Source organism: Cervus canadensis, chromosome 3 (genome assembly GCF_019320065.1).
Source record: "Cervus canadensis isolate Bull #8, Minnesota chromosome 3, ASM1932006v1, whole genome shotgun sequence".
Classification (NCBI taxonomy): Eukaryota; Metazoa; Chordata; class Mammalia; order Artiodactyla; family Cervidae; genus Cervus; species Cervus canadensis.
In genome coordinates this window covers 22,866,592-22,893,909 of record NC_057388.1, presented here as the reverse complement: position 1 = coordinate 22,893,909, position 27,318 = coordinate 22,866,592, and the positions used below count along the sequence as shown (strand labels likewise).

Sequence of the window (27,318 nt, the reverse complement as noted above, 5' to 3'; positions counted from 1 at the left end):
TCCTCCCTGTTTCCGCACTCCGAGGATGGAGCCGGCCTCTGCAGCTGCGAGGTAACCACACTTCCACTCTACCTGCGGCCCCGGTTCCAGAGCAGTGGAGCGTCAGGCTCCTCCTTGTGTGATCACAGAGAAGTTGCCCAGTGTCTCTACTGCCTGATTTATGATGGAAGGGGAGTCGGGAAGCAATCCTTTCTAATGTGGGCTTCCCTGGTGGCTCAGATGGCAAAGAATCTGCCTGCAATGCAGGAGAACCAGGTTCAGTCCCTGAGTCAGGAAGATCCCCTGGAGAAGGGAATGGCAACCCACTCCGTGTACTCTTGCCTGGTAAATTCCATTTTTACCCAATTAAGAGTGTGTAGAAGAACAACCTTCCTCTGCCAGTTTGAGGAGGGAGGTGAAGAAAGTATATGGGACTCAAAGGGTGTTTTCAACAGGAGAGGAGGGAAACTATTTATAGTACAGTTCACCTTTATTGTCTAAGTAAACTACTTGAAAGTATTTATATCAGGATTATCAACAGGGTTGGTGCCAGGAGGATGCCACAGAGCAAGTGGACCTGTTAAGAAATTGTGTCTGTGGTGTGTGTTGGACACAGTCATGTCCAACTCTTTGTGACTCCATGGGCTGCAGCCCACCAGGCTCCTCTGTCCATGGAATTCTCCAAGGAAAAATACTGGAGTGGGTTGCCATTTCCTACTCCAGGGGAATCTTCCTAACCCAGAGATCAAACCTGGGTCTGCTGCGTAGAAGACAGATTCTTTACCATCTGAGCCACCAGGGAAGTCCAAAGTTAAGAAAGTGTACCATGCCTTAAATGTCTTTGGCAAGGGGAAAAAAAAAATCATGCAGCACCACTGACAGAAAGCACAGTTTCTAGGACAAAATTCTCCTTTGTTGGGGGGTGGGATGGGGTGGGTAAAGTTTTGAGGTTAAATCAAAATTAAGCAAATGCTGCAACACAGACAAGTATATAAAAATACTCAAAACATTTCATTGTTTAAATTTTAATATAAATTATATTTTAATTATAACAGGCTTGGCAGTCAGTGCTGGATTACATAAAAGGTAGGAATAACATTTTAAATGTTTGCTGATGTTGTACAGGTGCCTCTTGATACTCAATAGGGAGAGATTTAAAAATGATGCCCTTTTGGCTAAAAATCTATTCTAAAATAAAAAATTTTTACAAAAGTAAAAATTTCCTAATATTCCAGTATTTCTCCTCTGGCTGCCTGTTTCTAATCATTTGCTGGTAAGTTATGTAAAGTTTTGTTTGCTTTCTGTCCTTGCAAAGGAAATGGGAGGATATAGGCAGATAGCACTCTCTAAGCAGGAAGACAAAGAATCAGTTCCATAAATTAACGGAAGTAATCACAACCACAAATGTTGTTTAGTCAGTAATTTGTGTCTGACTCTTTTGCAACCCCATGTACTGTAACCCTTCAGGCTCCTGTGTCCATGGGGTTTCCCAGGAAAGAAGACTGGAGTGGATTGCCATTTCCTTCTTCAGGGTATCTTCCCAACCCGGGGATTGAACCCAAGTCTCCTGCATTGCAGGTGGATTCTTTAGCACTGAGCCACCAGAGAAGCCAAAAATGAATTAACTGACTACCTAAAAGAAATAAATTTTAAATAACAGGATTTAAAAAAAAAAGTAATCACACCCTACATTATAGGATACCCATGATATATACTTTCATATTTTATTTGGTTCTAATAGCATATTTTAATTTAGGGTGTGAAAATTCTCTTTAATATATGGACTAATTAGACATGTTAGCTGCTGGTCACAGAAATTTAGAGCTTCCTAAAACAAGTATATTATTATGTCTACTGGGAAAGTCACAATTACTTGCTTATAATTTATTATTAACATTTGTCTTTGTCTTTATTTTTCCTCAGTACAGCCCTTCTTATTTTTCTGAATCTAAGGAGAATTGTTTTCCTTTATCTAAGCAGGTGAAAAGACTGTTGTTGCAAATAAACTCGTTTTAGCCCAGTCGTTCAGAAGAAGCATGTGAATTTTATGGTTTACTTTCCTTTTTTTAAAGACCATGCTTCTTCTTTAAAGAAAAAAAAAAAAAACCCATGTATTTGTCTGCGTAGGGTACCAGTTGCATCACGTGGGGTCTCTTACTGCGGCACAAAGGCTCTCTAATTGTGGCGTAATGGCTTAGCAGTTGCAGCCCGCAAGCTCTCTAGTGGCCCTCGGGCTCTTGAGTGTGAGGGCTCAATCTCTGCGGACCGAGGTCTTGGTTGCCCAATGGCCTGTGAGATCTTAGTTTCCTGACCAGGAATGGAGCCCACATCCCCTGAATTGCAAAGCAGACTCTTAACCAGCAGCCCACCAGGGAATTCCCTATGTTTTCCTTTCCTGACGCCATCCTTGAGACAGATGTTAGTGAAACGGTGATGCATTTTTAGGGCAGAAAAATCTCTGGTTCAGGACCTAGTTTTTCTTAGGCAACTGAGTCACACTGTCAGTTAGCTGGAGACTAAATATCATTAAGTTCATTTTTCTTTTCTCGAATTTTGAAGCCTTAGCATGTCATCCTTAGGCTACCTATGTTTTTTTGTTTTTTTTTTTTAGCTTTTTTTTTTTCCATTTATTTTTATTAGTTGGAGGCTAATTACTTTAAAATATTGTAGTGGTTTTTGTCATACATTGACATGAATCAGCCATGGATTTACATGTATTCCCCATCCCGATCCCCCCTCCCACCTCCCTCTCCACCCGATCCCTCTGGGTCTTCCCAGTGCACCAGGCCCGAGCACTTGTCTCATGCATCCCGCCTGGTCTGGTGATCTGTTTCACCCTAGATAATATACATGTTTCGAAGCTGTTCTCTCGAAACATCCCACCCTCGCCTTTTCCCACAGAGTCCAAAACTCTGTTCTGTACATCTGTGTCTCTTTTTCTGTTTTGCATATAGGGTTATCGTTACCATCTTTCTAAGTTCCATATATATGCGTTAATATACTGTATTGGTCTTTATCTTTCTGGCTTACTTCACTCTGTATGATTGGCTCCAGTTTCATCCATCTCATTAGAACTGATTCAAATGAATTCTTTTTAACGGCTGAGTAATATTCCATGGTGTATATGTACCACAGCTTCCTTATCTTGTTATCTGAGTAACACTGATCTCTTGCAAATGTTTAATATGTTATAAAATAATAAAGTGAGGTAATCCTTTACCAGTTTATGAGAAATTGCCCACTTAGGTATAATTCACTTTCCTGACTTTGAGTTTTAGATTATGAATCAGTTCAGTCTTAGTTGTGTCTTACTCTTTATGACTCTATGGACTGCAGCATGCCAGGCTTCCCTGTCCATCACCAAATCCTGGAGCTTGCTCAAACTCATGTACATCCAGTCAGTGATGCCATCTAACCTCATCCTCTGTCGTCCCCTTCTCCTCCTGCCTTCAGTCTTTCCCAGCATCAGGATCTTTTCCAGTGATTCAGTTATTTGCATCAGGTGGCCAAAATATTGGAGCTTCCACTTCAGGATCAGACCTTACAATGAACACCCAGGACTGATCTCCTTTAGGATGGACTGGTTGGATCTCCTGGCAGTCTAAGGGACTCTCAAGAGTCTTCTCCAGCACCACTGTTCAAAAGCATCAATTCCTCGGGGCTCAGCTTTCTTTATAGTCCAACTCTCACATCCATACATGACTACTGGAAAAACCATAGCTTTGACTACATGGACTTTTGTCGGCAAGTAGTGTCTCTGCTTTTTAACGTGCTGTTCATAGCTTTTCTTCTAAGGTGGAAGCGTCTTTTAATTTCATGGCTGCAGACATGGTCTGCAGTGATTTTGGAGCCCAAAAAATAAAGTCTGTCACTGTTTCCATTGTTTCCCCATCTATTTGCCATGAAGTGGTAAGACCAGATGTCATGATCTTAGTTTTTTGAATATTGAGTTTTAAGCCAGCTTTTTCCCTCTCCTCTGTCACTTTCATCAAGAGGCTCTTCAGCTCCTCATTACTTTCTGCCATAAGGGTGATGTCATCTGTGTATCTGAGGTTATTGATATTTCTCCTGGCAATCTTGATTCCAGCTTGTGCTTCATCCGGCCCAACATTTCTCACGATATACTCTGCATATAAGCTAAATAAACAGGGTCACTATATACAGCCTTGGTGTACTCCTTTCCCAATTTGGAACCAGTATGTTGTTCTATGTCTGGTTCAATGTCTGCTTCTTAACCTGCATACAGGTTTCTCAGGATGTAAGGTGGTGTGATATTCCCATCTCTTAAAAATTTTCAACAGTTTGTTGTGATCCACACAGTCAAAGGCTTTGGCATAGTCAATAAAGCAGAAGTAGATGTTTTTCTGGAACTCTCTTGCTTTTTCGTTGATCCAGTTGATGTTGGCAACTTGAGCTCTGGTTCCTCTGCCTTTTCTAAAACCAGCTTGAACATCTGGAAATTCTTGGTTCATGTATTGCTGAAGCCTGGCTTGGAGAATTTTGAGCATTACTTTGCTAGCATGTGAGATAAGTGCAGTTGTGAGGTAGTTCGAGCATTCTTTGGCATTGCCTTCCTTTGGTATTAGAATGATAACTGACCTTTTCCAGTCCTGTGGCCACTGCTGAGTTTTCCAGATTTGCTGGCATATTGAGTGCAGCACTTTACAGCATCATCTTTTAGGATTTGAAATAGCTTAACTGGAATCACATCACTAACACTAGCTTGTTCATAGTGATGCTTCCTAAAGCCTGTTTGACTTTGCATTCCAGGATGTCTAGCTCTAGATGGGTGATCACATCATTGTCATTATTTAGGTCATGAAGATCTTTTTTGTATAGTTCCTCTGTATATTGCTGCCATCTCTTCTTTTTTTATTTTATTTTTTTTTCATTTATTTATATTAGTTGGAGGCTAATTAATTTACAATATTGTAGTGGTTTTTGCCATACTTTCACATGAATCAGCCATGGATTTACATGTGTTCCCCATCCTGATCCCCCTTTCCACCTCCCTCCCCATCCCAGCCCTCTGAGTCTTCCCAGTACACCAACCCTGAGCACTTGTGTCATGCATCCAACCTGGGCTGGCGATCTGTTTCACACTTAATAATATACTTGTTTCAATGCTGTTCTCTCAGATTATCCCATCCTCGCCTTCTCCCACAGAGTCCAAAAGTCTGTTCTATACATCTGTGTCTCTTTTTCTATCTTGCATATAGGGTTATCATTACCATCTTTTTAAATTCCATATATATGCATTAGTATATTGTATTGGTGTTTATCTTTCTGGCTTACTTCACTCTGTATAATGGGCTCCAGTTTCATCCATCTCATTAGAACTGATTCAAATGTATTCTTTTTAATGGCTGAGTAATATTCCATTGTGTATATGTACCATAGTTTTCTTATCCATTTGTCTGCTGATGGGCATCTAGGTTGCTTCCATGTCCTGGCTATTATAAACAGTGCTGCGATGAACATTGGGGTCCACGTTTCTCTTTTTAAAATCTTCTGCTTCTGTTAGGTACAGGCCATTTCTGTCCTTTATTGTGCCCATCTTTGCGTGAAATGTTCCCTTGGTATCTCTAATTTTCTTGACTAGATCTCTAGTCTTTCCCATTCTATTGTTTTCCTCTATTTCTTTGCATTGATCTCTGAGGAAGGCTTTCTTACCTCTCCTTGCTATTCTTTGGAACTCGGCATTAAGCTCCTTTGCCTTTCTCTTCTCTTCTTTTCTCAGCTATTTGTAAGGCCTCCTCAGACAACCATTTTGCCTTTTTGCATTTCTTTTTCTTGGGGATGGTCTTGATCTCTGACTCCTGTATAGTGTCATGAACCTCCATCCATAGTTCTTCAGACACTCTGCCTAATAGATCTATTCCCTTTAATCTGTTTCTCACTTCCACTGTATAATTGTAAGGGTTTCAATTTAGGTCATACCTGCATGGTCTAGTGGTTTTCCCTACTTTCTTCAATTTAAGTCTGAATTTGGCAATAAGGAGTTCATGATCTGAGCCACAGTCAGATCCTGGTCTTGTTTTTGCTGACTGTATAGAGCTTCCCCATCTTTGACTGCAAAGGATATAATCAATCTGATTTTGGTATTTACCATCTGATGATGTCCATGTGTAGAGTCTTCTCTTGTGTTGTTGAAAGAGGGTATTTGCTATGACCAGTGCATTCTCTTCTAAAAACTCTATTAGCCTTTGCCCTGCTTCATTTTAACTCCAAGGCCTAGTTTGCCTGTTATTCCAGGTATCTCTTGACTTCCTACTTTTGCATTCCAGTCCCCCATGATGAAAGGACCTCTTTTTTGGGTGTTCATTCTAGAAGGTCTTTTGGGACTTCATAGAACCGCTCAATTTCAGCTTCTTCAGCATTAGTGGTTGGGGTGTAGACTTGGATTACTGTGATATTGAATGGTTTACCTTGGAAACGAACAGAGATCATTCTGTCATTTTTGAGGTTGCATCCAAGTGCTACATTTTGGACTCTTTAGTTGACTGTGATGGCTACTCCATTTCATCTAAGTGTTTCTTGCCCACAGTAGTAGAAATGATGATTATCTGAATTAAATTAACTCATTCCAGTCCATTTTAGTTCACTGATTCCTAAAATGCCAGTGTTCACTCTTGCCATCTCCTGCTTGACCACTTCTAATTTACCTTGATTTATGGACCTAACATTCCAGGTTCCTATGCAGTATTATTCTTTATAGCATCGGACTTTACTTCTATCACCAGTCACATCCACAACTGGACATTTTTTTTTTGCTTTGGCTCCATCCCTTCATTATTTCTGGAGTTATTTCTCCACTGATCTCCAGTAGCATGTTGGGCACCTACCGACCTGGGGAATTCATCTTTCAGTGTCCTATCTTTTTGCCTTTTCATACTGTTCATGGGGTTCTCAAGTCAAGAATACTGAAGTGGTTTGCCATTCCCTTCTCCAGCGAATCATGTTTTTGTCAGAACTCTCCACCATGACCTGTCCATCTTGGGTAGCCCTACATGGCATGGCTCATAGTTTCATTGAGTTAGACAAGGCTGTGGTCCATGTGATCAGTTTGATTAATTTTCTGTGATTTTTGTTTTCATTCTGTCTGCCTCTGAGGGATAAGGATAAGAGGCTTTGGAAGCTTCCCCATGAGAGGGACTGACTGTGGGGGAAACTGGGTCTTTTTCTGATGCTCAGGGCCATGCTCAGTAAATCTTTAATCCACTTTTCTGTTGATGGGCAGGGCTCTGTTCCCTCCATGTTGGTTGACCTGAGACCAAACTATGGTGGGGCTTCCCTGGTGGCTCAGAGGTTAAAGAGTCTGCCTACAATGCAGGAGACCCAGGTTCGATCCCTGGGTCAGGAAGATCCCCTGGAGAAGGAAATGGCAACCCACTCCAGTATTCTTGCCTGGGAAATCCCATGGACAGAGGAGCCTGGTGGCCTACAGTCCACGGGGTCGCAAAGAGTTGGACACGACTGAGCGATTTCACTTCACTTCATGGTGGAGATCATGAAGATAATAGCGACCTCCTTCAAAAGGTCCGGTGCATGCAGTGCCGCGGTCAGTGCCCCGACCCGGCAGCGGGGCACCGCTGGCCTACGCCTTCATGGGAGACTCCTGGACACTCCTGGGCAGGTCTGGGTCAGTCTCTTGTGGGTCACTGCTCCTTGCTCCTGGGTCCTGGTGTGCGCAAGGTTTTGTTTGTGCCCTCCAAGAGTCTGTTTCCCCAGTCCTGTGTAAGTTGTGTAATCAAATCCCAGTGGCCTCTAAAGTTAAATTCCCTGGGGGGTTTTCAGTCCCTTTGGCAGATACCCAGGTTGAGAAATCTGTTGTGGGTCTTAGAACTTTCTTAATAGTGCAAGAATTTCTTTGGCATAATTGTTCTGCAGTTTGTGGGTCGTCTGCTTGGAAGCTCTATGGTGGGGTTAATGGCCACAGGCTGTGTGACAGGTAGCTGCCCCCAGAGCCCCCGCCCCTGGAGCAGGCCCCTGCGGACCTGTACATCTTCAGGGGACTCAGACACAGGTCCCGCTCAGTCTCTGGGGTCTCTGGGTCCTGGTGTGTGCAAGGTTTTGTTGGAGTCCTCCCAGCGTCTCTGGCGGGTATGGGGTTTGATTCTAAATGTGATTCTGCCCCTCCTACCGTCTTGCTGGGGCTTCTCCTTTGCCCTTGAACGTGGGGTATCTTTTTCTGGTAGACTCCAACGTTCTCCTGTCGATGGTGGTTCAGCAAGTTGTAATGTTGGAGTTCTCACAGGAGAAGAGGAGCACATGTCATTCTGCTCTGCCATCTTGCTACACGTGTAGCAAGATTATGATTGACAATGTTAAATTATGAAATTATTAGACAAAATGTTGAGTTAGACAAGTGTGCAGCCAAAGATTGCTTTATCTTTCAAAAAAACTTTTATTTCTTCAAATGTGAATGGATTCAATACTTTTCCCTTGTGAGTTCCCATCCTTTTGTTTTCTTTTTTGTTCACGTAATACGTATACCTTTTCATGTGCTCCAGTAGTATTTTTATCTATTTGAATGGCATCTTGCCTTTTATAAGTTAGGGAAGATGTAACCCAGGTAATAAAGTGGAAATAAGATATATTTTCATGGTCTTTTCTTATTTGTGTGAGGCAGGCACGATGATATAATTCTGCCAGCTGAGGAGTACAGAAAGGCATGTTTCTGGGATCTGGGTTTCAGTTTCTTTAATCCTGCATTCCACGTATGTTGGCACTGACTCTAAGTGCTTAGCTGTGTGGGGTTGTAATTTTACTTGAGAAGCCCCCTCAGGACCGTGCTCCACCAGGTACTGCCAGCCACATCTAATTGTCACTGCTTGAGCAGTCGTCACTACCTGTTTGCTGAGAAACTTCACCTTCCTTAACAGTTGTGTAAATAAAGCCACATAGTATATATTCTTTTTTTCTCTTTAGGGTGTACTGGTTAGCATTAACCTTCAGTCTGGATAAATTGAACAGGAGATTTTATTTGTACAGCCTTCGAGGGTTTGTTTTTAATTTTAGATAAACACCCTACTTTTTCTTACTAAATGGAATAAGACCTCTCTTGTTTTAATAACAAGTATCTTCTTACTTCAGTGAGAAGGTCATTGTCGGATCTCATTCAGCACTACGTCAATGATTTGTGTGTGTGTTACTTCATTCTTAATAACTTGTATTGGTCTGGATTCAGGTTTTTAAAAATATTTGTTTATGGCTGTGCTGGGTCGTTGTTGCTGCCTGGACGTTTCTCTAGTTGCGGAGAGCGGGGGCTACTCGTCTTTGCAGTGCGCGGGTTTCTCCTGGTGACGTCGTCTTGTTGGGGAGCAGGGCTCTCGGGTGCAGGCGCTGCAGTAGTCACAGCGCATGGGCTCAGTCACTGTGGCCCCCGGCTCTCAAGCACAGACCAGTTGTGTTTGGCATGTGGGGTCCTCCCAGACCAGGGATTGAACCCATGTCCCCTCCACTGGCAGGAGGGTTCTTTTCACTGAGCCCCGGGAAGCCCTGGATTCTTAATGCAGGTTTAATGAGACAAACCACTGATGCTAAGCATGAAAATGATGATACCTATTAATTTAGTATTTTATGTTTTCCATCATAGAAGTCTATTCCATGGTGGTACCTATTAGTAATAGTTCAGGTACATGTGTGCATGCTAAGTTGCTTCCTTTATGTCCGACTCTTTGTGACCCCACTGGACTGCAGCCCGCCAGGCTCACTGTCCATGGGATTCTCCAGTCCAGAATACTGGAGTGAGTTGCCGTGCCCTCCTCCAGGGGAGCTTCCCAACCCAGAGACTGAACCTGCATCTCTTATGTCTCCTTCCTTGGCAGGTGGGTTCTTTACCACTAGTGCCACCTGGGAAGCCCCAAGAGTTCAGGTACAAAGAAGGATTTCCAGATTAACCTTTTCATGTTCCATCATGAGATGCTTTCTCTTTGTACACTCTAATTTTAAACAGTTTCACATTAATAGGTTAAGAAAATATTATCTAAGTAAATCCAGTTGTAAGAACTATTTACTGGTGTCCAGATAAGCAGCTAGGTTTGAAATTACTTTGAATCTTCTGCTTAGCCAGTTCACACAAAGGCGATATGGACCCATATTTTTGTTGTTTTGCTTGCCCTTGTTGCTTTCTTTATGTAAATAGCATATTTTTTGTGTGTGTGTTTCTTCACTTCACATTTTTGTGTGGTGATTAGTCAAATGCCAAGAGCACATCAAGGAATAAGAAAAGTTACTTATGGGATCTTAACTACAAACAAATCAAATATAATAAGAGGAAAGAGGAAAGGAAACAACCATTGAGTAAGGAACGCTTGCTTATTTATATAGTGCACTGGATATGCAGTTTGAATTACACAGTGCAGTCTGTACTTTCTGTCAGAGTGTATGCATATGCGCCAAGTCACTTCAGTCGTATCTGACTCTGTGCGACCCCGTGGACTGCAGCCCGCCAGGCTCCTCTGTCCCTGGGATTCTGCAGGCAAGAATGCCGGAGTGGGTTGCCATGCCCTTCTCCAGGGGATCTTCCTGACCTGGAGATCGAACCTGCATCTCTTACATCTCCTGCATTGGCAGGCGTGTTCTTCATCTCTAATGCCACCTGAGAAGCCCTTTCTATCAGCGTACAGTTAACCAAAGAAGATAGTCATTGAACAAAACAAAATGATAAACGAGTAAGTAAAGCTTCTATAAGAATGTGATGTTTAAGAATAGACATGCACTCGATAAAGAGATTGGAGAAGGCAATGGCACCCCACTCCAGTCCTCTCGCCTGGAGAATCCCAGGGACGGGGGAGCCTGGTGGGCTGCAGTCCCTGGGGTCGCTAAAAGTCGGACACAACTGAGTGGCTTCACTTTCACTTTTCACTTTCATGCATTAGAGAAGGAAATGGCAACCCACTCCAGTGTTCTTTCCTGGAGAATCCCAGGGATGGGGGAGCCTGGTGGGCTGCCGTCTATGGGGTCACACAGAGTCGGACACGACTGAAGCGACTTAGCAGCAGCAGCAGCAGCAGATAAAGAGATGAGGAAGAAATATTTAAGCAAAAGAAAGAGCCTTGATACAGGATATACACAGGATATTCAAGGGAAACAAAGAAATCAGTGAGATATAAGTGTTATCCTTGATTTTATTCAGAGGGGTCTGTGGCTCAGAGATTAACTTGCTTGCCTATGTAAGACAGCTAGTAAGTAGAAACCTGGAATATCCACTAGCCCATTCCTTTTCCAACATATACCACATGACCTCAGTGATGGAAACACCTTGATAAGCAATTCATGTACCTGCATGCTCAGTTGTGTCCCATTCTTTGTGATCCCATGGACTGTAGCCCACCAGGCTCCTCTGTCCATGGAATTTTCCAGGCAAGAATACTGGAATGGGTTGCCATTTCCTCCTCCAGGGGATCTTCCCAACCCAGGGATCAAACTTGGATCTCCCACATTACAGTCAGATTCTTTACCATCCAAGTCACCAGGGAAGCCCTTGGTAAACAATGGGCTTGGCCATTTGGACCCCATGACTTTATTTCAGACTGGATAACCCTTCTTGGGAAACCTGGGACGGAAAATGTTTTAATCTCTTAGGATATTAGAGTTTATTGATCACCTTCTGTATAGACAGTATCTGTTAGGAAATGCTCTCCCCCCCCCAAATATAACATTTCCTGTGCTTTCAGAGTTTCTAAATCAGATGAAAAGATTTTATTTTGTCAACACAATCAGCTAGGAAGCAGCATATAAATAAATGCCAGTTTGTGTTATGTCCTACAAATTCTCTATAAACATGGAGAGGTTGGTGATGAAAGTAGGTTGGAAAAGATGGAGTAAGTTTTCTTTGAAGAGATAGCAAACCATTTGAGGACTGTACTTTTATGGTAAAAATAGGCAAATAGAAGGGTATTGGGCAAGGTGAAGAGATGGAAAAGAGCATGACACCTTTAGCAAAGGGGTGTGGGTTCCGAAAAAAGAACAGTGGAGACCTAGTAAGGCCATGCTGTGACTCCTGAAAAGTAGTTCAAAGAATTTAAACTTGGCACAGTAGTTAGAAACACTGGAGGCTCTTGAGAAGCCCTTGTATTTTTAACCATTTGATAACTCACAGAAGTTGTAGATTTTCCTTTATCTGTGGTTTGTTAAAAATGGCTTAGGCTATAACAACAGTCAGAGACATTCATGCAACTGTCTACTCCAGTGCTATTAAAAAGAACCATTTAAATAGAGCAATGTCTATCAGTTACATCTTTCTTCTTAGACTGTACAAAGGAAAACAGATAAAACTTGTATAATTAACAAAGCCTGTTGAATAGAAACACAGGGTTAATTTTGTATACAAACAAGAATATTATAACACTTGAGAGGTGATGAATGAAGGGGAGCCGTAATGAATGGGGAATGAAGGGGAGTTCATATTTAGACAGAATGTAATTAAGGGAATGGTTTCTTTCAATTAAAGAAAATGTAATGTGGGATTTTGGCGTTTTTTAAACGAAGGAAGTGAGTAAGGTTGAAGTAGTTAGAACCTCGTGGCATTGTTCATCCTGAAGATTATACAGTATAAAAACAGGCAATCTGATCCCTCAGTCTATAAGATACTCTTCCGGAACATCTGCAGGACCTCTCTAGAAGTTTACCTGAGCCAATTTACCAACATGAGCTATGCAATTTTTTTCATGTTTGGGCACTAGTGATTTTTACAGCAGTATAACTGGAGTGGCTGGGAGAGGAATGATAGAGAGGCTAGAAGAAAGCAACTATGGCATCTTCAAAACCTTCTTCTAAGTATCTTCTAAGGAAAAAATGTTATTTTAAATTGTATATTTACACGTGGGTTCCATCTGGCAAAATGAACATAGGAAGCTAGCTAATTGACAATTTCTTCTCATGTGTGGTGGCTCCATACATCAGTTGCTGCTTATAGCATCGTCTTGTGTTGCTCTTCTATGGCAAGAATATGTTTATGGCATTGATCTAGTTCCTAGAACTGATGAAGGCCAAACATATTTCAGAAATGTGGTTCTTTCTCCCAGATGTCAAAAACCAAGTCTCTGGGTTTAGTTCGCAAGACAAATCAAATTAAAATATGTTATGTTCCTAGTGCTGTTGCTAGTCCATTTTTTTAAAACTTAAACAGATCATTTAATCTCTCAGTCTTTCTCCTTTTTCATATGTACCATGCTTAAAACTTACCAGTTTAATTAATTAAAAATATCTGGAATGTTTGGGTTTTTCTTGGAGAATGTGAGAGATGGATAGAGAAAAGTTATGTATCTTTACTTTAGGTAAGAAAGGAAATGGTAAGAAAACAGAATTATTAAAGTCTTCTAAAGAAAGTATTATTGTTTCTAGAGTCTGGTTAATGTTAGGTTTTCTTTGTGTTCTGATTTTTTTTTTTTAATAAAGAAAACTCCAGCTCTGTTATAGAAAATTATTTTTAATAAGGACAGCTTTGAAATGCATCATAAATTTCTCAGTTACTAAAATATCATTTAGATTTAATAGTCTCTGTAAAAGTAAATGTGTATACAAAAGTTTTAAAAACCATTTTCAAGAAAAAGGTGTAAAGTATAACAGTTGTTCTTATAACACTGTTAGACCCAAATTAAGGAAAATGTCCCATCAGTGGGACAGCTGGTCAGTGGGATGATCACCTACTGGGATAATAAATTGGATTTAGACACCTACTTTGTAATTTATTGAGGGCAGGAGTAATTAAGAGGAGGTTTTAAGCCTGATGGGGGTTCCCTGGTGGCCCAGAAGGTAACGAAGCTGCCTGCAATGCAGGAGATGTGGGTTCAGTCCCTGGCTCAAGAATATTCCCTGGAGAAGGAAATGGCAACCCACTCCAGTATTCTTGGAGAATTCCATGTGCGGAGGAGCCTGGCAGGCTACTGTCCATGGGGTCAAAAGAGTTGGACGCCACTGAGCAACTAACACTTCTGCTTTCTTTTTTAAGCCTGACAGGCTTGAGTTCAAATCTTGGCTTCAATTCTGTAGTGACTGACTTAATCTCTCTTTGTATTTAATTACCTCATTTTAGAAAAAAGCGTTTAATCACAGAATGTTCTAATGATTATATGAGATAACATATATACAAATATATTAACTGAGGCACCACAAATTAAACATCTTAACTATCCCGTCTGTGCCTTTGGGTAAGTCAACCTCTTTGAATATAAATGTCTTCATTTATAAAATTGGGATAATACAGCCTCACAGGACTGCTATTGTCAAAACATTGCATGAGATTGTATTACAAAAGCGTTTTGGAAGTTGTCAGGAGGGAGAAACTAGAGATCATGCCGTGTTCTAACTGGACCCCCGTTTCCTGATGGAGTCTTTCCCTGCAGTCCTCACATGAGGTGGGCATCCTGTTCAAGGGAACATGGGACGAGTTCCATTCTGGGTATAATGAATTCAAGACTGAAGGAACTATGGAGCATCAGAGCCCAGCTGAGGTTATGCATGGGGCACAAACTGTCACTGGTCTCATGTAACATAAAGTGATAAGAATTTCTGCCTTTATTACATGCATACCTGTTATTGGCAAAATAGTATTGTTTTGCCAGCTACCCGGACTAAATCACTTTTTCATGTATCTGTGGTATCTAAAATGCACATCTTTATGAAAACTTTCTTAGAGGGTTGGAGCAAACACATATCTCACCTTGTGAATGGCCTTTGGTCTGGGTATTCCTATGTTCTGATTGGTTAGTATGTGGCCTGAATGGTTCAAACATCTCTGAGTGAATCACATTCTTAAATGAAGATTGAATGTATTTTACATATTCTTGTAAATTGCATAATTTTGCAGAGGTATAGCATCATGAATTTATAAAGTTTCCCAAGGCACCGTCTTTCGCTTGAAAAGTTGGAATTATGTCTATATTTAAGTTTTGTGTTTCATTTAAGCCATACTTGTGTAAATGAAATAGGAACATGCTTTCCTCCAACTCGGTCACCTTCATACTGGTCTTATTTGGCCAGGGGACGATTAGTTGGTTTCAGCTCAAACTCCCTGTTGACCAAAAGCTTTACATGTGCAGGCCTAGCCAGTCATATGACTGGCAATACTGAAACATCAGCTACACAAAGTTAGAAAAACCCGGTGGTCATACATGAGTATATCAAGTCCAGGAGGCAGTGTGGGTGAGGCTTATTGTATAGGCTTGAATTTGGCGATATGCAGTAGTGTTGGCAGCATCTGAAGTGTTGGTTGAAGGAGAAATTATCTGGCCCAAATCTTGGCTCTGCCACCAATAGCACTGCAGCCACGGACAGTTAGCTTAAACCTCTCTGAGCTTAACTTTCCACATCTTTGAAACTGGAATAAAAATAGTATTTTCCTCGTGAAATTTTGATGATAAAACACACATAAAGATGGTAGAATCTAAGAGTAGCAGAAATACTATCTGTTATCATTATTACCCTTAGGATTTGGATATAGGTATTATCAATAAGTAGGAAATTGAAACCATTGGTTTAATAGGGTGTCAGGAGGCCTAGAATAGAATCCCAGGGAAGCTGACATTTAAGAGGTAGGCAAAGGAATGTGGGCTTGCTGAGAAATAACCATGCTGCAAGTATGATGTTTTAGAAACTGAGATAAAAGGACATTCGAAGAAAGAAAGAATTGGTTCACACTACCAGACCCAGAGGAAAAGGCAGGTTGCCAGGTTTCACACCCCCAGGTGCCACCATCAGGCTGGGCTGTGTAAGTGGAACCCCTCGTCCCGTGTTCACATGTCACGGGGTGAGTGGTGTGCATGGAGGTGGTTAACGCGGGGACTTCGCCGACTCTCAAACGGCATCGGGTGAGGTAAGGACCTCAGAGCATTTGTTTTAAATGTAGGAACGTGGTAACCGTGACAAGGGCTGTGACGGCGGTAGTCCTTAGGAGATCGGATGGCGGTAAGATGAGGTCTAATGAGAGCATGGAAATTTGAAGACAGTGGTGATGGCTGTGAAGACGGCAGGCGGGAAGTGCGGGCCCTGCAGGAGACTGGCCACGTAGAGGTTCTTGTTTTACGATGGGAAACCATGCTGATGTTAAGGAGGAGTTAAGGCGGTGGTATAAAAGAGAGAGGGGCTTCTGCGCAGCATTAGTACATCCAGTGATGGGATCCAGGGCATAGTTGTTGTTCAGTGGCTCGGTCACATCTGACTTTGTGACCCCACAGACTGCAGCACACCAGGCTCCCCTGTCCTTCACCATCTCCCAGAGATTACTCAAACTCATGGCCATTGAGTTGGTGATGCCATCTACCCATCTCATCCTCTGTCGTCTCCTTCTCCTCCTGCCTTCAATCTTTCCCAGGATCAGCGTCTTTTCCAGTGAGTCAGCTCTTCACATCATGTGACCAAAGTATTGGAAAATATATATATACTTATAGATATATATTCATATAAGTATATGAATTAATATATATACATACATATATGTTCAGAAAGTATCTCTTTACCCATTTATTTGTGAAAAACTGAAAGTGTTAGTCACTCAGTCATGTCCAGGTCTTTGTGACTCCATGAACTATACCTTTCTCCATGTGATTCTCCAGGCAAGAATACTGCAGTGGGTTGCCATTCGCTTCTCCAGGGGATCTTCCTGATCGGAGATGGAACCCGTGTCTCCTGCATTGCAGACAGATTCTTTACCGTATGAGCCAACAGGGAAGCCCTATTTATTTGTAGCACTATAGAACTCCCTCTGAATACTTACCTGCAGGAAATTAATTTTTACTAACAGACCTTTTTTTCTTTATATGAGCACCCTTTGGCAATAAAAATCAAAGGGAAACTTTACTATAGAGTTCATTTCTATAATGAATTATAAAATATGTATGATTGTAACAAACCAAAACTTTTTATTCTGAGGTCAACATGAAAATTAGCAGAAACTAGGTTTTAAATAATGGTTCTACCTCATATTTATACTCGTAGTTCTGTCTCACAAGAAACTAGGATTCCATTAATATTTAACTATCCCACATGTAACAAAATAAATTGGCAGTCTTCTTAGTTTTATGTAATGATTCAGGAAGTTTACTCAAATTCAGAATTTTTAATGGAATCCAGCCACTTTTGGAAAACATCAGCTTTTGGAGTTTTCATCATATAACTCTCTTTTAGCACTTTTGTATTGCCCTTTCTGTAGGGCCTCATAACAGGAAATTTTATTATGTCCATTTTGCATGAAAGTTGGTTTATTTTTGTCAGCAAATCACTTCTAAATGTAGACACAAAGCTAGCTTCTTTAGATCAGGTTTTACAAAATATGCTTTTCAAAAGTTCACAGTTCAGAAGATGAGTTTCTCATTGTAAATATTAACATTTGCTAGTTTTAAAAGACCTGCTTTGGGGATTGATTTAAATTGGATAAACATATGTCATAGATGTAGAACCATACAAAGACTTGCAGTTTTCTAAACTGCTCTGACACATCCCCAAATTCAGTGGCTGAAGCGAGATGGAAGTTTATTTTTCTCTTGGGTATCAGGCCAGATGGATCCTTCAGGTGTGTTAGCAGCTCTATTTCGTGCAGGCAGCGCCTCTACCATTTTGGGGGCCCAACTTCCAAAGTCACTGTTTGCAACAACTCCACAAATAGAAGTGAGAAGAAAAGAACAGAAGCCTTGGGCCAGAGATTTCCTTTAAGCAAGTCAAACAGAAGTTGCTCACATTGTTCTTGCTTTTCTTCCATTAGAAATGAGGGATTAGTCACATGGTCACACATGCACCGATGCAATAGACATGAACTTGGCAAACTTCAAGAGATGGTGAGAGACAGAGAGGCCTGGTGTGCTGCAGTCCATGGGGTTGCAAAGAGTTGGGCACGACTGGGTGACTGAACAACAACATACATGTAGCAGAGGGATCTAGGAAATGCAATCTCCAGCCAGAAGCCATTTCTCAGACACATTTTACTATAATTGAGGAGCAGGGAGAAAGTCCTTAGTGGACAGCTAGCAATACCAGACATATATACAATTGAATGTATAGCGAGAAATACAGTGTTTTAAGAGCATCATCCCACTCATTGAGAGATTTTAGAAAAGTAAAATTTCGGTTTGTCCCACATTAATATTATGCCAGATATATCTGTATTGTTGTAGACTCAGTCACAATACCTGAAGTTCATGTAACATGTTTTGGGTATCTTCTCCACCCCCTCCCTACCCCCCAAAAAAGCTCGAAGGAAAAGTAATAGTATAACATTAGATAAGAAAAATACATTTTCTTGAGAAAATTTCTACCTGTACGTGTTCTGTTTTCCAGTTGCCTTATTTTCCTAAATTAACTATTCATTTCATTTATGAATTTATTCATAAATGTGTATTTCCCCCTACCATGTTTGGTAGTAAGTTTCATACTACCCAGCGATTAAGAGTTCAGAAGGGAAATGCATATGGTGACAGTAATGTGTCATACAGGTAACAGAGGGATGGCAAAGGGAAAAAGTGTTTCAGAGAAGGCCTCAGAGAATAGATGATTCATACTCTGGGGTGTAAAGGATGAATGGAAATGTCTACATTTACAAAAAGGGTAATCAAAGGAACACTTAAGGAAATATAAATGGCATATTCGAGGGCATGGGGTCTGGAGAACTCCGAATTAGTTGACATAAATAGAATGATGGACCCAGAGGTGGAGTAGAGTCCTCAGAAGAACCTTGGATGCTATGCTGGTAACCTAGCATGACCCATTTAATGATTTTCAAACCCCTGAAGTAGGTGAACATGTCCCTCTGACTTTCATCACTGTGGAGGAGTCCTTACAAATGGTATTGTGGAATATTTTCTCTTTTCTTCTTAGCTTTTAAGCATGAGACAAAAGCTTGGTGCGCTGCAGTCCATGGGGTAGGAAAGAGTTGGACTTGACTCAGCAACTGAACAACAAGAGCATAAGACATAGCATCATAAAACATAAGCCAGCTGATTTATTAAGCTCAGTTCAGTTGCTCAGTCCTGTCTGACTCTTTGCGACCCCATGGACTGCAGCATGCCAGCCTTCCTGTCCATCACTGACTCCCGGAGCTTGCTCAAACTCATGTCCATCGAGTTGGGGATGCCATCCAACCATTTCGTCCTCTGTCGTGCCCTTCTTCTGCCTTCAGTCTTTCCCAGCATCACGCTCTTATTTCTAAGGAGTCGGTTCTCGTCAGGTGGCCAAAGTATGGGAGCTTCAGCATCAGTCCTTCCAATGAATATTCAGAACTGTTTTCCTTTAGGATTGACTGGTTTAATTCATTAAGCTAAAATTATGAAGATCAAACTTCAGGGTATAAGTATTATTTACTTTTCATTATATAATAGAATAAGTTCATTCTACATTTTAATATGCAATGTGCTATAAATCTTTTTTTCTTAAATATACAGCAATGCAAACAAGTTTCATCCTTTTTCAATTTGAGTAGCAAGAACTTCCTTTTCTATGTATAAAATGAGTCTAAAGACGATATGAGATAACTTTTACATATAACTTTATGTGTGTGTACATATATAACGTATACAAACTTTTTATATAAACTTTGATGATATAATTTAAGCATTCTTTTTATCTTAAACCATGTTAAATGAAAATGTTATTATCATATAACACTTAGAAAATATTTCAGAAGTTCAGCAAAAGTTTTTAAAGGAAGCTTATAGGTAACAACCCAACCACTGAAATGGGTCAAGTCAGAGAGGAATGTGATTAGATTTGCTTTATAGAAAGGTCTCTTTCAGAGCAGTTTGGTAGGTGAATTGGAAAGAAATAGAGGTAGAAAGAGACATAAGTGAAAAGAATGCAAAGCCAGGCAAGAGGTCGCTAGAGCTTGAGACGTGCAGGAATGATGGAGAGGACATCACATGATGGAGTCAGGAGACCCACATAGTGGTGAGCTGATGGGTCTCAGAGAAGGAGAGGCCAAAGGAGTGGGAGGAGCCTAGGGTGCCTCGGGTTTTAAAGTGCAGTCAGTGTAGATGAAGGTGATGGTAACTAGGGAAGGCACTAGGGGAGAGGAGGTTGAAACATGTTTTGTTTTAAAATCTTAATTAATGTTCTTTGTTTAATATAATTACAGTAATGTTCAGGATGACTTGGCTTTATCGCAGTGAATACACATGTGGTGCAGAATCAAGTTTCCATATGAGGGCTTTCTCCCAACTCTTATACCTTCCAGGTGCTTGCATGCGTGCTAAGTCACTTCAGGCGTGTCCCACTCTTTGCAACGCTATGGACTGTGGCCCGCCACGTTCCTCTGTCCATGATTCTCCAGGCAAGAATACTGGAGTGGGTTGCCGTGGCCTCCTCCAGGGGATCTTCCCGACCCAGGGAGAAAACCTGTGTCTCTTAGGTCTCCTGCATTGGCAGACGGGTTCTGTACCACTAGTGCCGCCTGGGAAGCCCCATCCTTCAGGGTTCTTTAATCCTATCTGCTTATCTTCCTCACTTCGGTTTCTTCAAATCAGAGTAACGAATGCAAGTTTATGAATTTCACTTCTTGTCTCTTTAAGGGAAAAAAAAGAACAGGATATGTGCTCTGAAAGATTTCCCCATATCTCAAAAACACTCAAAGTATTACTCTTCTTTCTCAGTAGCTTCCTGTGGTTTGCTTTGAAGTCTTTGTTATCAAAAGAATTAATTTATGAGTCTCTTCAGGGCATTATATTTGGAGTACAAAAACTTGTATATGTCTTTGCTGCTAACTTGCTATGTTGTGTTAGCCAAAAAATATTACCTCCTTGGAGCTTAATTGTGCTCTTTATACAATTAAAGGATTGAATTAGATCAGAGTTTCTTAAATCATGATTGTTGACCTTACTTCAGGTGATCCATGAACTCTGTAAAATGACCTGGAAAATCCTGAGTCTATTGATGCATATTCCTACAACAGGGTCCACAAATTTTATTAGATTCTTAGAGATCTAGGACACCCAAAAAAGTTTTTAAAAAACCCACTTATGATAATTTAAAATCAGAACTGTATTTTTTGTCATAAAGCTTCCATCTTTTGATGGCAGTGAAAATATTCCACATGACATAGTATGGAATTTCCTTAGACACAGACCTATCATTTTATACATTCATTCCTGAGTCATGCTGTATCTTTTTGTTCCTTTGCCGTCTTCTAAGATGGCGTGAGTAAAAAGTCCCAGCATCTGGTGCGAGGGATGGAGTGGGGAGAATAAGTGAGGTTACAGAGGTCACCAGGAGGAGGGTGCTGTGTGTGGTCAAGACTTGACTCTCAAGACTAGGGGCATATTTAGGTTTTCTTCCAATCACTCACGAAAACCACAAGAAAGGATGTTAAACCTTTGGCACAGTCCTTTGAAAAAGCTGCCAATGTCTGTCCTAGACACACAAACTGGCTGCAAAGTACAAGTGTGGGCAAAACTGGCCAAAAGCAGCTTGTCTGACTCAGACAGAGCAAAGACAGTTACTGAGATGAACCAAGTGCGATAAACTGAGAGCGAGTATTGACCCTAGAGCTATTTTTGAGTCGGAACCTTGGCCAAAGCTCCAGTAAACTAACCCAGACACCCTTCTTAAATTCCAGATAGCTTAATTATGTAGTGGTTACTTTTTGCCTCTCAGTAACTCGAGAGTATACAGAGTTTAGCTTCATTTGTATTTGCCTCATTAATGACAAAACAACATTTTAGTTTTTAAGAAATGTATACATTATCCATGTGATCTTAATCATACTTATTTGTGTTGCCCACTCCTCTTGACTTTCCCTCATATTCTTCCCATATCCTGCGGAGTGTTGCTTCTCAGACTGAGGTTAAAGAATCCTTTTCTGTTTCTCTTTATGTTTTTGTTTGTTTCAGTTCAGTTCAGTCACTCATTCGTGTCTAGCTCTTTGCGACCCCATGAATTGCAGCACACGAGGCCTCCCTGTCCATCACCAACTCCAGGAATCCACCCAAATCCATGTCCATTGAGTTGGTGATACCATCCAACCATCTCATCCTCTGTCATCCCCTTCTCCTCCTGCCCTCAATCTTTCCCAGCAACAGGGTCTTTTCAAATGAGTCAGTTCTTGGCATCAGGTGGCCAAAGTATTGGAGTTTCAGCTTCAACATCAGTCCTTCCAATGAACACCCGGGACTGATCTCCTTTAGGATGGACTGGTTGGATCTCCTTGCAGTCCAAGAGACTCTGAAGAGTCTTCTCCAACACCACAGTTCAAAAGCATCAATTCTTCGGCCCTCAGCTTTCTTTATATGTTGGTTTGGTTTTATTAAATTATAATTCCCCCAAATCTATCATCATGTTTCTATTGTACATCTATTAAGGAGCTCATCATGTGACTCAACACTTTAAATTCTGTAGTATCTGAACTGATCAATAGTTTGTTCAGTGAGATGAGTCCTCTCATCACACACTTGGATATTAAAGTAATATAATTTGGAGGAATCTTTGTACCATTCAAATGAGGGGGCAGTTGATTTATGTTGAATATGTATGATAGCAATAGCTGGCCCATGGTTTGGTAAAAGAAAGAAATAGAACAGTGGACACCATGCAGCAGTGCATTAGTATTCAAGACCAATAACATTGTTTTTTTTAAAAACTTTAAGAATCAATAGTAAAATATCAGTGTTAATTAAAGAGAACTGCATTAAAAACACTTGTATGTTAGAAAAGTCTCAAACACAAGAAAATTTTAAATGTAATCTCTAGTCCTACTCACTGAGTCTACTCACTCAGTCTACTCACTGAGTCTCAGAAGAAATGGATATATGTGATTATTTATATATTTTAATATATAGGTATATATTTTTACTCTTACAGTCCTTTGACAAAGGTTTAATCTTCTTGTTCTGAATATTTAGACATGATACACTCCTTATAAGCATTCCTTCACATTCACTGTATAATTCATGTGGGGAATCAAGAGTATAGTATTTAGCCAGTGCTCAATAAATTTATTTATATTCAAGTTCTGGAAATAAAACCTTGAATACTGTTTTTATTTGGTTTTGGCACACCCCAATACAAGTAGCGGGCAGCAGGCCACCACCCCCATGAAGTTATTTATTGCTGCTTGTGGTTGGACTACTTAAATGTAATAAATCACTCGAGAGCCACATACCATTAAGTTTTAAACAATTTACTCAATGAAAGGCTTTCCGGATACAGTTGTCTCAAATGCAAGTCTATAATTATAATTTTGAGTTGAGTGGTTAAATGTCTGCATTCTGCTACATAAAACACAATTCAGATTGGCATTAATTAAAAAATTAAAAGAATGCTGGAAGAAATTGGCGATGCTCAATACTTTAATTCCAGCAGTTGCTTCTCACCTCTGCCTTGAGTTTATCCCTTGGGGAAAGTTGGAAAGTTCAAAATTAGGGGGCTGTATTGTTACTTAAGGTGAAAATGTTAATTAGCATATTTTACATACAATTAATTTTTCTAGAGAAAAGTCACTTAACCTTCCAGCAGTTCATGTTCCTCCTCTGTAAAATGTCTGTCATAATTTCAGTGACAAGAGACCATTTTAGAGACAAGTAAGTAAGTGTGAGGCTGCTCTTGTAACACCTGCTGGGTACCTGTGACGTACGGGGCGAGTTAGGTTCCTTTGTTTGAGACGAGTGTGAGAAGTATGACTTGGTAGATGTATCTCTGCCTGCCATTCACCTGCGGTTTGCTTTGCTGTGTGTGTGTGCATGTGCTCAGTCGCTCAGTTGAGTCCAATTCTACGTGGCCCCGTGGACCGTAGCCCACCAGGCTGCTCTGTCCATGGGGTTCTCCAGGCAGGAATACTGTAGTGGGTAGCTATTCCCTTCTCTAAGGGATCTTCTCAACCTGGGGATCGAACCCTCATCTCTTGGGTCTCCTGCATTGGCAGATGGATTCTTGACCACTGTGCCGCCTGGGAATCTCAGGTACCTTGCTCTATACAGTACATAAATTCTGAGAGTTGACTAAATTAGGTTTTTAATTTTAAAGAATGATAGGAAATTGTTTATACTAGTAGTCATCAATGTACTCAATAAAGGAACAGACTGTAAGCAGTTTAGATTTAATAGGTCACATACAATCTTTGCCTCATATTCTCTTCCATTATTTTAAAACCCCTTAAAAATATAAAAATAATTATCTGCTTATAGATTGAAGAAAAATAGCTCACAAAGCCAGATCTCACTAATAGTTTGCTGATCACTGACTTACATTCATATTATAATAGTTTAAATACCTTATAGGTAGTTTATGAAAGAAATTATGAAATGAAATTGACAACAAATCTTTCTGGTAGGCTTAGATCTAGTGTATAAACCTAAATGTATTTGTTTGCTTTACTTAAAGCTAAACATAAATAAGACAAGCTACTAGGGAAGTGTTCCTTTGCCCTAAATATTGAATTTCTAAATATGTAAAGTCCAATTATTTTGAGAATTTAGGCAATAACAAGTACACCATAAAAGACAGAGTAGAATTTATGCAGAAGAACGTACAAAGCTGGTTTCTTTCTGAAAAATGCATCAAACTTTCTAGGATGCATGTATTAATTAGAAATTTAAAAATAAGATACAAAATATTAATAAACCCAATCAATATTTCTGCAGATATTTTGAAGAAAGCTTTATATATAATAAGATTTTTATTGAATTAGTAATATTAGTGCTGTACAAATAAAAAACAGACTCTTGGTGGTCAGGATAGTAGTTATTTTCCTGTGCATCCACTAAAATGTGCATTGTGTGTGTATATATGTATTATGTAAAAATCATGTAGTTTCTAATTTTTTGCCTATTACTTCAAAATCTACAAGAAATATATCTAGATTATTAAGCAAAGAAAATGAAAATTGAGTGCTCCCAAGTTCGGTTTGGGCAAGTTGATGGTTTCAGATGGTGATTTTTAAATTTTTGAAGTTATTTTGCCTTATATTTGTTATGAATGAAACTACTCTCTCTTTTGAAAGAGACAACAAATTAACAAATAGGCAGTTTCATTTAGGTGTTGAGACACCACACCCATCACGTTTGCACTACCTTATTGTACCACTCTTTGAACTGTGTCTTTAACAGAATTCTAAGAAAGCAACTATTTGTTGATTACTTCTTATTAGTGATTGGAATATGGGATCCTTAGTATTTTCTTACAGCATACGGTGCTCACTCAGGAAATTTTGCTTACTAACAGTCTTAACTCTCACTCATAGTTTTTTTTTTTCTTTTGTGGTGTTATTGTTCTTTTAATTCTAAAAATGACAGGATGTGCTTCCTTATTTATACCAGATTTTCAATATGAGATGAAAAATCATTAAAAAGCCATGGTTCATGTTTTCAGAATGTGTCAAGGGATTCTTGCAGATTTAGTCCTGGCATTTAGCATCCTTAAAAATGGTGGTTTGTCATCAGAATCACTTCAGCATCCTCCTCCGAAAAGTCTTTCTATTAATCTTAACAGTATCCTTAATAAGACAGAGGTTTTGTTTTACTAGTTAAAATAAATTTTAGAAGTGCTAAAGTAAAAAGAAAGTTTTTTATCCATCAATTGAGAGGAAATAAAACAAGCGATCCTAGTCCCCTAAATATTCCATTGACATTGTGTAGCATATGGTTTGTGATAAATATATAGTCACTAAAAATTGTTTTACTTATGTTTTTAAAATACTTAAGTATAAAATATTTTACATAATTATGGCATAAAATACTCTATCAAATAGCACCTGTTTTACTGTATGTAAAATTACCAAGTGAGATAAACTAAGCTTTTATTAATACTTGATTTTTCTCTTTAGGAAGCTAGATGGTTTTATAGATATAGTTAGAACTTAATTGTAATTTTTAATGGATGAATATTCTGGTAACCTAAGAAATTATTTTAGTGTGTAGGGATACCACATATTATCTTTTTAAAGAAGAGCACTGTTATATCTGAATGCTAAATTTTGAAAAAATGGAGAATACAAAATAAGGGCCTTGATTTCCTCAGTACTGACACAATGCCTGTACATGTAGTGATATAATTTTTAAAAACTTTGTGTATGTTTGAAATTTTTCATAATAATAAAGCAGAAGGAGTACAGTAATAAATCCCCATGAATCAATTGATTAGATTCAAGAATTATCAGCACACAGCCAGGCTTGTCTCATCACTCTCTTATCCCATCTCCATTTTTGAATACTGTAGGTCCTTGTTGGATATTTATGTTAAATATAGTAATGTGTATATGTCAATCCCAAACTCCCTAACTATCCCTCCTTCCCCCCAGTAACCATAAGTTTATATGGGTTTGTTTCTGTCCTTGTGAATAAATTCATTTGTATCTTTTATTTTTTTAGATTCTACATATTAGCAATGTCATTATTTGTCTTTCTCTGTCTGACTTGCATCACTCAGTATGACAATCTCAGTGTCTATCCACGTTGCTACAAATGGCATGATTTCATTCTTTTCCATGGCTGAGTAATATTCCATTGTATATATACGTACCACCACTTCTTTATCCATCCCTCTGTCTGTGGTTGTGTCACTGGTGGTAGCATGAAGAGGACGTGTGCGTGTTTCCTGCACATTGCTTGCAGAATGTTGTTCTAGATCCTGCATTCTGTTAGACTGTCATAGATGGGGCTATCTTTCTGTGCTGTGGCAGGATAGGATACAAAGTTTCCACTTCTTCAACATTTAAACCCTTTACATTCTATGTGACCTCAACTAGAAAGAGCCCAGCCTGGCTACTCATGCCTCTCTGGAAAGCATTCAAAAAGAGTGATTCCTGGGATTAATCCTAGGTGAATGTGGGTCAACTCAGTTCCTTCCAAATCACCAATGACTTGATTCTTGGTGAGTTAGTAAAATAATCCATTTGTTGTTGGTGTGTTGGTTGCTCAGACGTGTCTGACTCTTTGTGACCCTATGGACTGTAGCCCTACCAGGCTCCTCTGTCTATAATATTCTCCAGGCAAGAATGCTGGAGTGGGTTGCCATGCCCTCCTTCAGGGGGTCTTCCCGATCCAGGAATCAAACCCAGGTCTCCTGTATTGTGGACGGATTCTTTACCATCTGAGCTATCAGGGAATCCATATATAACTAATTATTTTTAATTCCATCTTTGTTTTTCTAAAATCTGGTTTCATGATGAATATATGAAATTATGACTTGAATCTGCTATTGATTTTCCTTTGCTTACAGCAATGATACAGTGACTCTTAGAAAAGGCAGCTCATGGAATCGAGAGGCTGTATAAAAGTTAAGGAGTTTTCTTCCTTTATGTAGGTTTCGTATGTTAGTCACTCAGTCATGTCCAACTTTCTCTGACTCCATGGACTGTAGCCCACCAGGCTGCTCTGTCCATGGAATTCTCCAGGCAAGAATACTGGAATGGGTTGCCATTCT

At 39.9% G+C, this 27,318-nt stretch overlaps 1 protein-coding gene across 2 annotated transcripts in view; it reads left to right on the top strand.

Moving 5' to 3' along the window:
• CRPPA (CDP-L-ribitol pyrophosphorylase A) overlaps positions 1-27,318 on the top strand; it is a 397,343-nt gene that overhangs the window by 273,415 nt on the left and 96,610 nt on the right. Inside the window, exon 10 of one of the 2 annotated variants that reach the window (XM_043462761.1) lies at positions 1,035-1,065. The exons of the other annotated variant lie outside the window; for it this stretch is intronic. Within the exon in view, the coding sequence (XP_043318696.1) occupies positions 1,035-1,065 (31 nt within the window). The remainder of the gene's footprint in view (positions 1-1,034; positions 1,066-27,318) is intronic. 2 annotated transcript variants of the gene reach the window in all.